The sequence below is a fragment of the Saccostrea cucullata genome, unplaced genomic scaffold (assembly GCF_032062105.1).
Source record: "Saccostrea cucullata isolate Sc308-1 unplaced genomic scaffold, CSIRO_AGI_Scuc_v1 ctg14630, whole genome shotgun sequence".
Taxonomy (NCBI): Eukaryota; Metazoa; Mollusca; class Bivalvia; order Ostreida; family Ostreidae; genus Saccostrea; species Saccostrea cuccullata.
The window spans coordinates 1-15,303 of NW_026919258.1; the positions used below are offsets into that span (position 1 = coordinate 1).

The 15,303-nt window shown below is 34.1% G+C and overlaps 1 protein-coding gene across 6 annotated transcripts; it reads left to right on the forward strand.

The window, feature by feature from the left end:
• Positions 1-25: 25 nt before the first annotated feature.
• Positions 26-14,387, forward strand: LOC134283265 (dynein axonemal heavy chain 5-like). 6 transcript variants are annotated; one of them, XM_062765711.1, is made up of 21 exons: positions 26-176; positions 394-603; positions 739-884; positions 1,042-1,227; positions 1,628-1,675; positions 2,137-2,251; positions 2,451-2,869; positions 3,171-3,206; positions 5,823-6,063; positions 6,470-6,655; positions 7,136-7,333; positions 7,678-7,794; positions 7,984-8,095; positions 8,316-8,446; positions 8,994-9,008; positions 11,005-11,122; positions 11,664-11,836; positions 12,579-12,707; positions 12,877-13,086; positions 13,259-13,423; positions 13,671-14,387. In XM_062765711.1, exons 3-21 carry the CDS (start codon positions 763-765, stop codon positions 13,980-13,982), a joined length of 3,033 nt encoding a protein of 1,010 aa, XP_062621695.1. In that variant the 5' UTR covers positions 26-176; positions 394-603; positions 739-762; the 3' UTR covers positions 13,983-14,387. The 6 variants fall into 6 exon arrangements, with proteins under 6 accessions (XP_062621695.1, XP_062621701.1, XP_062621716.1 ...); XM_062765717.1 differs by lacking the exon at positions 3,171-3,206 and adding an exon at positions 4,862-4,894; XM_062765732.1 differs by having other exon boundaries at positions 1,655-1,675.
• The last annotated feature ends 916 nt before the right edge of the window (positions 14,388-15,303 follow it).

Here is a 15,303-nt window from a genome sequence, read left to right on the forward strand (position 1 = left end):
ATTGTACCCTGTATTTGTAGGAGATCCGTTCCCAGTTTGAGAACTGTCTGGCTGAGGGCTGCCCTCTTTTGGTGACAGATTGTGACACAAAGCAACTAGCCAAGGACAAGCGCTTCAGGGATGCTATACAAAGCTGTAAACATTTCATCAACGGCAAAGCCAAGTTCAAAATCACTGTAAGTGAAAGAAAAGTCACTTGAATTTTACCTGTAGTTTATACAGTTGGATTAGAGAGTTTTTCTTGCTCCGTATATTGTTAATATTAATTGATCCTATATTTTAGGTTAAGGATCATGAAATATTTGTATGGTTATTACTAATTGATCCTATATTTTAGGTGGAGGATCATTAAGTCTCTTTGTATTGTTATTACCAATTGATCCTATATTTTAGGTGGAGGATCATGAAGTGGAGTGTGATCCACGTTTCCGCCTGTTCCTACACACCACAGTGGAGCCCCACATTGTACCACCACATCTGGCGGCATACACCTCCGTGATCTACTTCCAGCGCTCTCGTGCCGACATTGAGGAAACCTTACTGGACAGGTTCATCTACCAGGAGAAATCCAAGCTAGAGGAGGAGAGAGTCTCACTACTCCAGGTATGGTCAGATTCAGAACAGAAACTTCACTTATTGAACGCTATTTACAGAATGGGTACAGGATTGAAAACTGTTTCTGTTTTGTTAGGTGTGGAAAATTTAATGTTTGGTTCAAAATATTTTGTTTTTTAACAGGAGAGGAAAGAGAACTTGGAGTTGATGGAGAAGCTTGAGAAGTCTATGTTGGAGAGTCTGTCTAGTGACATCAGACTGATGAATGAACTTCCTGCCACCAAAAAACTGGCCGAGCTCAAGAAACAGTATGACGAAACTCTGGATAGGTAAAATACTTTTCTTCTTGTTTATGAAAGCTCCCAACCCCCTCCCTCTTTCAAAATTTAAAAGGGGGGATGGTAATTAAAAGTTGTAAATATTTTGAAAAAAATTAAATATAGATGTTTACAAAATATTTATTTATTCTATTCTGAATACTTGCAGCCAAGAGCGAGTTGAGTCTAATGAAGCCACCAACACAAGGAACCGTGAACTTTCTCGCGAGTTCGCTCGGCGCGGTGCTGTGTGTTTCCATGTGATGCAGTACATGAGGGAAGTGAACCCATTGTACCAGGTCTCCTACGCTCAGTTTGAACAGCTGTATGATGCCGCCATTGCTCACTCTGAAAGGTATGTCTCTTCCCACCCATTTCTTTGCATTATGCCATTTGGTCTCTATGTGACTTAATTAAGAAAAATGTTAATTTTTATAAAGTTTGGTTAAGAAGTTGTTCTCTTTAAATTATGAGTATTAAACAGATTCATTGGTTTAGAATTGTTAACAAAATGATTAATATGCAAATTGCTTTAAAATTGTAAGTAAATTTTAGATTTTTTAAAATTAATTATTAATGTATAAAAGTTTTTCATTGCAAGCAGAATATCCCTACAGATTAAATCAATTTATAGATGTCTGTTTAAATTGGTTCTAGCAATTATATACATGTATATAAGATTTACAATTTTGATGTATATGAATTAGTAATCTTGTCATATGTGCATGCCAATAGTTTCCTATTCTTTATAACAGTCAACAACTCACTCCGATATCTAATAGGTGGCTTGTGTTGGGGTTCGAGTAAGTCTAATGGTTCAGAAATTTAATACCTTGTGTTTGCATGATTTTATTTGATGCATGAAAATAAAATGCATGTACAAATCAACCCATATTGAAAATTTTGATTGGGAATGTCTATTGCATGACTTTTGTTCAATTCGAACCAAGTTATAAAAGTACCCAAAACTATTAGCATGTACATTTCATTTCATATGATGTCACAGTTTTCTAAAGAACAGGGTTGATCTGTACTTGGAAAATTTATTTGAGATTTTTTTCAGTTGCATTCAATACTTTTAATTCAAATTTTTTCTGCCAGGTTAGAGAATTTTTGCATATTCTAGCAACAATATGTTTGCATGATACTTCTTTTACATGTTGAAAATTTACCCGAATGTCAGACTTGCTATAATTTAATACTGCATCCTTTTTTCTACTTTACTGTGTACAGTTTTTTATGGATTTTGTCATTTATCTTACAGAGCCCAGAGAGCAGAGGAAACTCTGGAGAAGATAACTTATATGGCCTACACCACATTTGCAAGAGGACTGCTAGAGAGAGATAGATTCATTTTCACTCTGCTGCTGGCAATAGAGGTAAGATCAAATTTATCTAACTTAAAAATATAAAATTCAGATCTAGGGGAATTATAGTTAATGTTTTGCTAGGTTTTTTTGTTGGTTTGTGTGTGTGTGTGGGGGGGGGGGGGTGTTTTAGCATAAGTTGAGGCATACTTACATGTAGTTATAAATTTGTGCAAAAAGTAGATATTAAGTAAAATGCGACTTATTTTAGGTTGAAGATTCCTTGGGTAACATTGGTCCAGGTGAACGTGAGTTCCTGGTCTCCCCCAACTACAGCTCCGTGGTCATGACAAAACTGGGCTACACCCAGCCCCCGGACAGCAAGATTGTCCAGATGAAGAAGCCGTTTGACTGGATGCACGACGACCAGTTCCACAATCTCCAGGTACTGGCCACGCACTTCGAGTGGTTCCAGGAGAAGTTTGAACGGATGCCCAAGGACGGCCGGGAGATGGAATGGAGGATGCTGTGTGACAATGTGGAGAAGGAGCCAGAGAATATGCCCCTGCCAGACAAGATGGACAGCAAGGACTTCGCCCCGATGAAACGTCTGCTGGTGGTCAGGGCGGTCCGGAGTGACCGACTGATGCAGGCCTCCACAGTGTTTATACAGAGGGTCCTCGGAAAGAAGTAAGTTATGTCCCTTTGTATATTCCTATCTTTCACATTTTTTTTTAATATTCAAGATTTTAATAGTCATTTAATTTCTATATATTAGGTATCAATTAATATATTTAGATGTTTATAATTACCAATTACCAAATTTACATAATGTCTTAAGCCTAATGAAAATGGCAAATCAGTTACTAATAAATAAATGATAAAATGACTGCATATGTCAAATTAGCTATGTATGATTTTATGTATATCATGCAATCATAGAAAAATGAAAACAAAAAAAATTATTTGAAATTGATATGTATACTTCTAGCTGGTTTAATGTAAATTTGAAGAAGGAATATAGTGGGTATGTGATATTGCACAAAAAGATAACCCAAAGTGGTTTGAAATTTTGGTGGAGGAAATGATGTGCAAAAAAAAAAAAACAAAAACAACTGACTTTGTCATGTGATTTTCTTCAGATTTTATTTTATTAATCATTTAATAAATTTTGAATTGATGTCACAACTTAATAATTGTGCTGATCAGAATTTTTTTTAATTTAAGTTTGTTCTTAAGGAGGAATGCCACACCAAATTTTTATTTTATAGATCTGTGAGTCAACCTTTTAAAACAATGGTTTCAGCATTGAAAGGCCAACATTAGCTCTCAATTATTTTATATGAATTTTTTTTTATTTTTTCAAAGAAAAGGAAAAAAATTATTTCCATAAAAATAAGACGTTTTCTTGTAAAAATTTCGCTGTAAATGAATGCATCACATTAATATCTAATATAATATGTGTAGAAAAGCTGTATAGATATTAAATTTTTTTGAATAAAAAATTATTTATGAAAATAAAACACATAATTTGTGAATATTTTTTAAATTCGTGGTTAAAATTTTCTTAAAACCAGTCACAACTGGGGAGAACATGTTCTTTCATCATATTTATAAAAGAAATTGAAACGAAATGGCCAAATTTTAAAGAAATTAATTTTTTTTAAATTTTGGCCAATCCCGATCAAAATTAAACCGATCCCAACCTTAATTGTATATTTATTGGAAATAAATACATTTCCCCAAGAGCACTAGTCTGATTAAGTGTGATGAGGATTAAAACATTAATAAACGTGACAATAAAATAGATTTCTTCATTGTAAATACATGAAGAGGCAGTTAATTAGCATTTTATTAATTTTGTATTAATTTTGATCGGGATCAGTTTAATTTTGATCGGGTTAGGTCCAAATATTAAAAAAATTAATTTCTCTAAATTTTTTCAATTTCATTTCAATTTCTTTTTAAAATATGATTAACAAACATGTTGTCCTCAGGTGTGACTAGTTTTATTGTGATTTTAGCCACAGGTTTAAAAAAATATTCACAAATAATGAGTTTTATTTTCATAAATATTTTTTTATAAAAAAAATTATAAAGTCCAACCAGCCTATCTTTACATATTTTATTAGATATTAATATGATACATTCATTTACAGCAAACTTTTAACTCAAAAACATCTGAGTTGGATGTAATTAATTTTTTTCATTTTCTTTGAAAAAATACAAAAAATATTATATAAAATAATTGAGAGCTTATATCGACCTTTCAATGCTCAAACCCTTGTTTTAAAAGGATGACTCAAAGATCTATAAAATAAAAAGTTGGTGTGGCATTCCACCTTAACAAAAAATGATGTTTCTTGAATCAAGTTTGTTAGAACTACAGAATTCTGCAGTGTTTATGTTCAAAGCTTTTCTTTTTTTTTTAAATCAACAGAAAAACACACCATTAGCTACACTACTGATACCAAAAATTTATGTTTCCATTTCTGTTGTCTATGAAATTTTAAAGCTTCATCATACTTGTATTTATAAAAATAAATTATCTCTTGCAATATCAAATTAATCCTTAGAATTAATTAAAGGCAAAAAGTATAGTACCATTAGATTTTAATGTTAAGTAACATCTTCAAATTAACTGAATTTTATCAACTAAATGTGGTGTAATTTTTCCGTCAGCTTTCCACAAAGTCCAGAACAGGAGTTTTTAGGGTAAGCTGGGCGTGTCTTGTATTGGGAGGCGGCCAATCACAATCCTCCACACAGTTCTGTATGCCTTCCCAGAATGCATTGCATCTCTCTTGTGTCTGCTATTGTGTTGTTCTTTCAGGATTATACATACAGAGTTTGATTTTTTGTAGATAAAAGCCAGAATATGTTTTCTTTTAAGTCCTAGCCAGGAGATTTAGATCAATAGATCTGATGAAATTAATATATATATATTTTAAATCTTTAGTAACATTATCTTATTATATTGATGTTGAAATTAGAAAATTAGAGATTATTTCAAACCTGAATAATAAAAATTTTAATTAGCATAATTATTGATTTAAAAAAGCTATTTTCAAAATTGAAAAGAAAAATTGAAATCTTAAAATGCAAAAAAGAAATATATGATTTATGGAAAATTGTTCCTGCTATCAGCTTAAAATTGTTATCCTTGAGCTTCTTTTTATCTGACCTTTGAATGTCTGGACAAAAAAAAAACTTTCCCTTCATGCTGATTGAGCTAAATTGCTCCTGGAGTCTCATGTATGCTTTAGATATTGTGCTGTCTGAGTGCATGTCAAAAGATTGCAAAGGAAAAGGCTTCAAATTCTGTTTGATGTTGCTATCATTTATTTGGCTCTTATTTTTGGGTAACGTTCCAAACCACTGGTGGAAACTTGGTAGCACCAACTCAAGAATTTACTTTTGTTTGCATGCTAATGTCAACTTTGTTTATCAATCTCACCGAAACTATCTTAAAATGCAGTATTTGACATAGAATATTTTTGGAAAACCAATATGTCAATGCATTTTCAAAACCAATATGTCAATGCATTTCCAAAACCAACATGTTATTGCATTTCCAAAACTAATAAGTCAATGCATTAATCCTGCAGTATACTAATATGATTGCTTTCAATTCCTGTTACAGATACTATGGAGACATGGGACTTGACCTGTCAGCCATGTACAAACAGAGCGCCACTGTCCCCCCATCCACCATCTCCCTCCCCATCCTCCTGCTCTACACCTTCGAGGCGGAGGCCGCCCAGAGCCGGTTCATTGATTTCTCCAATCGGAAGCAAGCACAGCGTCACATGATCACCGTGACAGACAACTCCCAGGCTACACGGAGCAAGGTCAGAAAGGTCATCCGGAAGGCAGTCAGTGAGGTGAGGAGTCTCAGAGGAGGCAGGGTTATCTTAAAATAAAAGTTATTTCACTATTTACTAATGGGAGGTTCTTTCAAAATGAGCGTTTATTTAAAATAAATGGTAAAATGCAATACTGTAGATTACCAAATTTTCAAGACATATCATTTTTGCGAGAAAGCTCTTTATAAACTTCAAAGGTTTGATTACAACATTTTCATAAATGATTTGATTGTATTTTAATTAATACATGCATATAATCCTTTACAATAAAGATATACATCCTGAAAAGACAGTGTTGCCTAATTATATACAGATAAAGTTCTGGCAAATGAAAATTTAAGCAATTTACAGTTATTTCATCTGCATAATGAAAAATATTATTGACTGATGTTTACTAAATAAGCATAATTTCCTTCTTTATAAGGGATCCTGGGTTTACATCCACCATGCTCATAATGCCCCCAATGTGCTGAACAGTCTGGAGTCCTTCCTGGCAGAGAAGCCTAACCCCGAGGGATTCCGTTTGTGGGTGGCCAGTCAGGCGGACCCAGGGGTGATCCCAGTCAGGCTGCTGCAGAACTCCATCAAAGCTGTGGTGGACACACCCAAGGTCAGATATAGTGCTTAAAAAAAAGAGTAGAAGACATGAATTTAATTGAGTAAGTAATAAAATTTTAAGTAGACACCATTACTTCCATGTATTAAATAAATACAGAAAATTTCTGAAAATTGGGAGTTCCGGGATCCCTTTTTAGAAGAGCATATATGTTGCTCAAAAAAATAAAACTTGTCTCATATTCTGGACAACATTGGTTTTGTAAGAAATCACTATTATTTACAATATTATACAAGATTCCAGATTGACATGGAAAACAATTAAATTTATTGAAAAGTACCTTATATTAACACCACAATAAGCAAGATTTGGGAACATTTAAACTGTACTTTGTACATTTTGACTGTGACTTTTGCAGGTAATTGAAAAGGATTTAAAGTTTACACCATGATAGGCAGAATTTTGAAGTACACAATATGCTGATTTACAGACAAGCATTACTGTATTTTTTACTGTATATTTTGACTTATACAGGTAATGAAAGACAGTATGATTCGGTCCTTTTCCTGGTTTGAAGCGGACATCCTGCGCCAGTCTTCGCGACCCGAGTGGCCGGTAATGCTACACAACCTGTGTTACCTCCACGCTGCCATTCAGCTGAGGGCCAGGTACGGTCAGGGAGGGTGGAACTGTCCCCAGGACTTCTACAGCATAGGCTACAACTGTCTGCAGGTAAGAAATCACTGGTAACAGTCAAGCTAAGAACTAAATGACACAGTTCATGACAGGCTTAAGCGATTTCTGTTTTAGTGTAACCTGTAATAATCAATTTTGTTGGAGGCCCTGGTATACTGACTATAAGCTAGTTTTAGTAAATTCTTACTTTCATTTTTGCAGGAGGCCCTAGCTGAGTGGCAATAGTCCAGAATGAGTTTAAGTTAATCTTACTTTCATTTTTGCAGGAGGCCCTGGCAATAGTCCAGAAAGAGTTTAAGTTAATCTTACTTTCATTTTTGCAGGAGGCCCTGGCAATAGTCCAGAAAGAGTTTAAGTTAATCTTACTTTCATTTTTGCAGGAGGCCCTGGCAATAGTCCAGAATGAGTTTAAGGAACCACTGAACTGTGTGGCTCCAGATGGATCCCAGATGCCAAGACCTGTCTCCTACAACGGCATCAGATACATGGTGGCTGAGGTGAGATTTTTTGTTGAAATAAAAAAAAAAAATGAGAGAAAAATTAACCATTGTCCCTTAATCACTGGAGCTATTTTATTTCCATTCTGAAGTTTCTGGGGCTCTTAACTATATTGCACAGTTTAACTTTTCAGTTTCAGTTTCAAATTTTCATTAGATTCAATATAATTTACCTGTTTCTGTTGACAGATTGTGTATGGTAGCTATGTGACAGACTTCTATGATCAGCAAAGTCTCTGTGCCATGGTGGACTTCTGGCTGTCCTCTGGGGCCCTCAAAAGGGACTTTGAAGTTAAAGGCTGTAAGTCTTTTTCTGTTTCTTGATATCAAAGATTTTTATTTGAAGTGGCTTTACTCAGAAGTGGCTTCCGACTAACTCATCTTATTTATTTTTGAAGGGATATGATAATTGTAATTTCTCAAATAATTTATCCTTTCTGTAATAGGACTTCTTTTTTTTTGCATAAAAATCAGATAAATGGCTGGTTAAGATTATCTGTTGTAAAATCTTGGTATTGTAGTGAAGTACCGCCACCCACAGGCCTTTTTTAACCCCAACGTGCGACTGAACACCCTGATCCAGGCCCTGGACGGTGCTCCTAATCACTACCTGGATGTTCCGGAGGGCTGTCATATCCACCAGACCGTAGTGGTAAGTCTCACACAATGTTGTGTCAGGCTCCAGTTTGGGCTCATTATTCTCTCTGACTTCTCACAGCAGATACAATTGAAACATCACCTTTTTTTCATGTCAATGATATTTGCTATGGGATAAATGGTCTTTTCTTTCCTTTATATTCCTCTCTGTAAGGGTGGTTTGGGATTTGAAAAATCACACTTGTGTAATATTATGTTCATGCGATTGAGACCTTTTTGAATTTCATAAAGATTTATGATTGAGAGAATCCCTGGTACATTTCTAAGTGCATACCAAACTTTCACTTGTGAATTTGATTAATACGGTTTCAAATTAATGCAATATATTTTTTGCAAGCTATGCACAAAATGAATAATTTTGATATTTTTATTAGGTTAGACTTAACTAAAATCAAGCTTTCTGTTTGAAAGATTTCATGCTATATTCATAAACCCAGCTTCAACATTTTTATTTAGAGAAATTAGATACAACTCTTTAGGAAGTATATTAATGTAATACTATATTTTCAATACATTTGTTTGTTTTTTTCCTTGTATAACAGGATGAACTTAGTGCGGTAGGCAATAACAGTGTGTTAATAGTGTGACCATAGACCAATAAATTAACATGTGACCAAAGTTAACTCCAAAAATTCACTGCCTTTAACGGAATGATAACTTGCGCCAATTGTATTGTACATATTATTAAAACATGTGCTGAATATTCAACCTTGTGTATTCTTTTAGATATTGTTTCAAAGACATAAAAAAAAAATTAGGAAATGTTTGAAGAGTTTAATTTATTTTTAAAACTTCCTATAGTCTAAGAGAAAGGTATGGAAATTTGCACAATAATTATTTTAAAAACTAAATTAGGAAGTTGATAAATATCGTAGATTTTACAACACACTGCATATTTTAAATTAAAGTGCTTTAAATTTGCATGAGTTTGTAAAACTGCAATACTGCTAACGTAAAAAGGATCTAAAATGCCATTTTGATAAGTTATTAAATGAATTAAATTTAGGGTGCGTACATGTATATTACTTCACAATTAAAATGCAGCGCAGCTATGACACTAAAATATATTGCATGCATGCATCATGCCTATCACCTGACAGTGTGTATATTGCACTGTGCAGTATGTATCACAAATGCATGAAGCTAACCCTCTAAATATATCACTTTCCATATTCATCCATTGCATGTATTGAACTATTACATGTACCATATGCATGACTTCATCCATATCCATGTATTTTTTCCACACCAAAAAAAAAAAACAGTGTTCAAATATGCAAGATAATATAAATGATGTGGTCAAGATAACATTTGAAATTAGAACCCTTCTTCATTCAATTGGTTCTGATTCCTGGAGAATATATTGTTAGACAGAAGTTGTCCTGGACTAATATTCATTATAGTGTTTATAAGCCTACATGTATGTCATGATTTCAAACTAGTAATAGATAATGATTCTTTTTATTTTTTTCCATTTTGGTTGCTGGTTCTTTCAAATTAAATTCTTAAGTGTAGCATTCATTCATTATAAACTGCCTAAATGTGAAATCTTCTTGTTTTGATGTCCTTGTTTTAATGCTACATGTACATCCCCCAGGGTTCACACCCAATAGAGGTAAATAAGAATTTAAAAGACTGTGGTAGTCAAAATCCTAGTGAGGTAGCCAAATACTGCACTAAAACTATAGGGATTATTTACTATAATTCATATCAAGAGATAGAAGTAGTCTCTTTTTACGTCTCCTTTTATGCTGAGCAATTTTTGGTTTGTTATTATTCTCTATATACATGTATGTGTGATGTTGGACTTACTAAGAAGTATATTAGATTTTGAATTCTTAATTCATTAATTACTGGTAGAAATTTGTTTCATGGGATACAAAGGACTTTGTGGTTTGAGGTAGTGGCACATATATTTATAGTTTGCACAGTCTAACTAAAAGCTACTTTTAAAAAGGACCGTTATTATTTGTGATAATGATAGATTAGTTTTAGTGCATAGGGATGAAAAAAACTCAATTGCTTTATGACAATACTCATTTCTTTAAAATGTATTTATTTGATTTAGAGAAAAAAGAAATGTTTTTCCTTCTTTCCTTTTTTTTTTTTTGAAAATGTAAATCAAAATTGGATCCTTTACAAATTGACAAGAAGTTTATGAATGCTTAACAAAACATGAACAAGGAATTCATAGACAATGTAGAGTAACTTTTTTTAATGTGTTTGATAAACGTATGGAGCTTTCTCTTTTTCACTGATATTATCCAATAAATCACCACCGATTATATAGGTAGCATGCACATTGTCCTTTTACATTTATATAGAATTTTGCTTTAAATTTTCAAAAATGTTTTTTTTCCTTAGTGAATATTGTATTGCCGTCATGATTTGAATTCTTAAGCGATACCAAATGTAACAACATAAGTTAAGTCATTATAGACCTGCTAGGTCATCAATGTGTGAAAATGAACAACAGTTTGTCACTGAATAATTAAGAATATTGTAAATAACTTGGAATGTGTAGAGCTGATACAAATTTTCTTTTGTTAACAGACTTTATTGGGAGATGACCAGTATGTCTTCACCAGACTAAACAAAGTATTTGACAGCATGCCATCTACCAATACTTTATCCCACAAGATGTTTCCTCGACCTCCAACACCATTTGATGGTAAGTTACAGGGTACCATCTCCCATAACATTTGGTGGTAATATGGTACCATCTCCCATACCATTTGATGGTAATATGGTACCATCTCCCACACAATTTGATGGTAATATGGTACCATCTCTCCCACCATTTGATGGTAATATGGTACCATCTGCAACACCATTTGATGGTAAGGTAACCATCTCCCTTACCATTTGATGGCAAGTTACAGGGTACCATTTCTGACACCATTTGACTGTAAGACAGAGTAACATCTCCCACACCATTTGATGATAAGTTACAAGATACCATCACCCACACCATTTAATTGGAGGTACCAATATGCATGCCATTTGATGTGTGGTACAGGGTACCACTTCCTATACCATTTGATGGGAAGTAACAGGGAATCATAGTTATTTATAGCCTAAGGGTAACATCTCCCACACAATTTTATTATTTGATGGTATACCTACAAAGCAACACCTGAATATCAATTGTACTTGATTTACATGAATTTTATCTAACAATATATCACAATGCCTCTTGCCTTCTATTTCAGGACCTGCCCAGGCTGGTATCAGTAAAACTAGTAACAACCCCTCTGTGGTTCATCAGGGAGTATTCTCCACAGCCAGCTATGCCACCCACAAAATCCGCTTCAAAGACGTGGAACTCTGGCAAATCTGTAATGACCTGCTGCAGAAGACTCCAAAGATTGGCAATAGCAGCAAGGTAAAGTAGTCAAGGTCACATCTGCTTAAAGAATACTTTTCTACAGTGCTATGACAAAAGTATCCTCTCTCTATAAAGTTCCCCTGATCCTCTCATTGCAAGGTTTCATGTGGGTGTAATGTGTTTGGCAATATGTATGACCATACTTTTACCTCTATTTTTTGCTAAGTGGAGGAAATGATAAGTCCAATTGCTATTAGGGTTAAATGTCAGAGTCGATAGCATGGATAAGGCCATAATAAATAAATTGCTTGATTCTCATCCGAATTTTTTTAAAAATCGAGGCAGGCGGCTTTTATTTTATATTTTTTATTTTTTTAATTTTACAGATTTTTTATTGACTTGGTCAATCGGTGTAATTTTATAATATCTACAATACCCAAATAAAAGTCATAGTAAAAGTTCAATTATCTCCTACTTCACATAGTCACCAATCTTTTTCAACCAATGACCCTTGTTTAAAATATATATGCATGTTTTACAGCAATATTACCACCTTTTCAGCTGTCAAAATCATGTTGACTTTCACGGGATTTAAAACGAAAGTAGAATGGTAGATGAATACCGATCCCGATCAGAATTAAGACGAAGAAAACAGAAATAAAAAAAATCGGGCGGGGATGAGAATCTAGGAATATTTTTATTATGGCCTAAGTTGAAATTTTTTTTGAGAAGTACTAAGTTTTTAACTTGAGAAAGTATAACTACATTTGTAGTTAAAACATGACTTTTATGATTTTAGTCATTCCGTGAGTTTGTTGTGGAGAAAATCCGTAAACTACCTGGGGACTACCCTATCTTTAATGACTTCATCATGAAAGAGTGTGAGATTCTTCACCAACTGTTGACAGAAGTGCGACATACACTCACTGTAAGTTTTCACCTTTTGCAAGGTAGTTAAATCTGAAAATTTTTATGAAATATTGAAGCCGTTTAAATGTGAATTTCGATTGAATTCTTGTCTGACACATTGTACATCAATGGATTCTGACAATTTTTTTAGTACTGAACTTCGTAAAAATACCTTGTCTTCGTTACAGTTGATAAGGAACGCCTGTGAGAACAATGTGATGGGTGACCAGCTGAGTGACCACTACCTGTCTGCGGCCGATGACCTCTACCACTTAAGGATCCCCAGGATCTGGTGTAAGATGACCGGCACCACCGCCCCACCCTACACCTACAATGCCGCTCAGTGGCTCCGGGATCTAGAGGACCGCTGGAAACACTTTGAGAAGATCCTCAGCATGGTGTGTATTGTATAAATGAAAATGGGGAGGATCCATAGGAAGTGGAAATCCTTTTATGCAGATTTGATATTTTTTGATAGTTAGATTTAACTGACACTTTATCCTGCTAAGTCTTTCATCTCTAGTAAAAGAATTGATGTTTTAAATAGGGATTATTTTTTGCATGTTACAGGGAAGGAAGGCCATGCCAGCCTATTGGTTAGGAGCATTCTTCAATCCTAGAGGACTTCTTGCCTTGCTGAAACAGGAAGCCATCAAGAGTTACTGTGGAGATAGGTCCGGCAATTTTGAACAGTTCACCTTCCAGACTGATACAACATTCAGAGATTTTGGACATGTAAGAGTCTCTTGTTTTAATTAGATGAAAATAGGGAAATTCGATTTTATTAGGATGTAAGCTTTTGTAAAAATCCTCTAAATGTTACAGTTACTGTAGAAACCTGCTTGTGCTGCACATTAAGATGTTAATTTAAAGTGCATTGATAAAAGAAGTTGATTTTTGATATTCAGGAGAATTTTCTTTGTATACACAAAAAAATTAAGATAAAGATCTTCTGACTTTGAATTTTTGTTTTCTTCTTTAGTTACTTCAGCCTCCACCAGAGGGCGTGTACATCCATGGAATCCACCTCTGGGGGTGTTCCATTGAGAAGACAACCAATGAATTCCAGGACCAGGCCTCCAGACAGGGTTACGCCCCCCTTCCTGTCCTTCATCTACAGTGCTACCCCATTAACGAGAAACCCGCCCTACAGGAACCCTCCTTCCAGTGCCCACTCTATCCCTCCAGAATAGCCCCACGGGATCCCATCATGGAAATCGACATCAAGAAGGAGGGAATCCCGCCCATGAGATGGGCCCTACGTGGGCTCACAGCTACCATCTGGCCTTATTAATTAAAGAAACTGCCAAAGACGTTTTCTTGCTTGTTGTATTAAAAAATCCAAAATAATGACTTTTAGGAGTGATTTCTTGAATAAGATCTGACATATTTTTTCTCTGACCTTGTGATTTATTGAAATTTTTACTGTATGACATAATGCATTTCATAGATAAATAAGTATTTTTTGCTGAATGCAAACCTTATTCCGTCCTCATCACGTTCAATCTGTGATTACAATGGTTGTGTACAGAGTAGATTTATATTATTATGGTTGTGTTTCTCTGTGGTAGTGATGCATTAAGTATTTGTTTATACTCTTGTTGATATTGTTTTTATTTTAAAATATATATATATTTATTTCTATTTTAAAGACTTTTCATGCATATGTGTCAAAATATTGTATACTGCTGAGTTTGATTAAAACTTGAATGTTGTAATTTTTTTTTGTCATTATGTTAACATGATTATTTGATTCTATATTTGAGAATTTTTCACGTATGGAGATGACAGCTAGCACTTGCTGTTAGAGAGAATGCAACTCTGAAATGTGAATTATTCACACAAGTATTCATTTTGTATATCATGGCTTCTATAGTGATATACACGGATGTGTCTTTGACCTTCTGACCCTAGAGTCAATATTCCAAGACTGGCCTGTTTGCAATTCAGTGATATATGTAGTATTCACTCTTGACCATCTTATTGTCCTTGACCTTTTGACACTGTAATAACTATTCTTATGTGGCCACCTTGCAAAATTTGCATATTTGAATGGTTACTGTTCATCTCTGATATTTGAACATCAAATGAATGGGCTCTTTTTATGTATGCAACATCTGTAGCATTTTAGTTGCTATAGACAGAGTAAAATTTTTAAGTATTCTATATATGTTTTTGAGAACATGAGTAAGATCATATTCTTTCAATGTTCTTGAACTTTTGATCCTCAAGTGAGTAAATTTAAGCTTCTTGTCATCCACAACCTCTATAGCAAGTCTTTAGGTAATCTATTCACAGTCTACGACACAAATAGGCAGCCACAAAATCATTTATTCTGATCCTCAAAAAAATCCAAAGGAGCTACAAAAGTCAATATTAATAAATACAAGCATAATCTCACAAAGATTCAAATTTGTTCAATTTATGTGTGGATAGGGCTGAGCCATGTCACAACATCAGATATGTAAACTTTGATATCCAATACCTATTACAACAGAATGAAAGGAACATAGTTCATATTTAACTTATATTCGAAATTAAATGCTCAATTGTCATATCCTATATTCCCCACCTCCATCTCCAACTTCAATCTATTAAAACAACATGTATTTGCT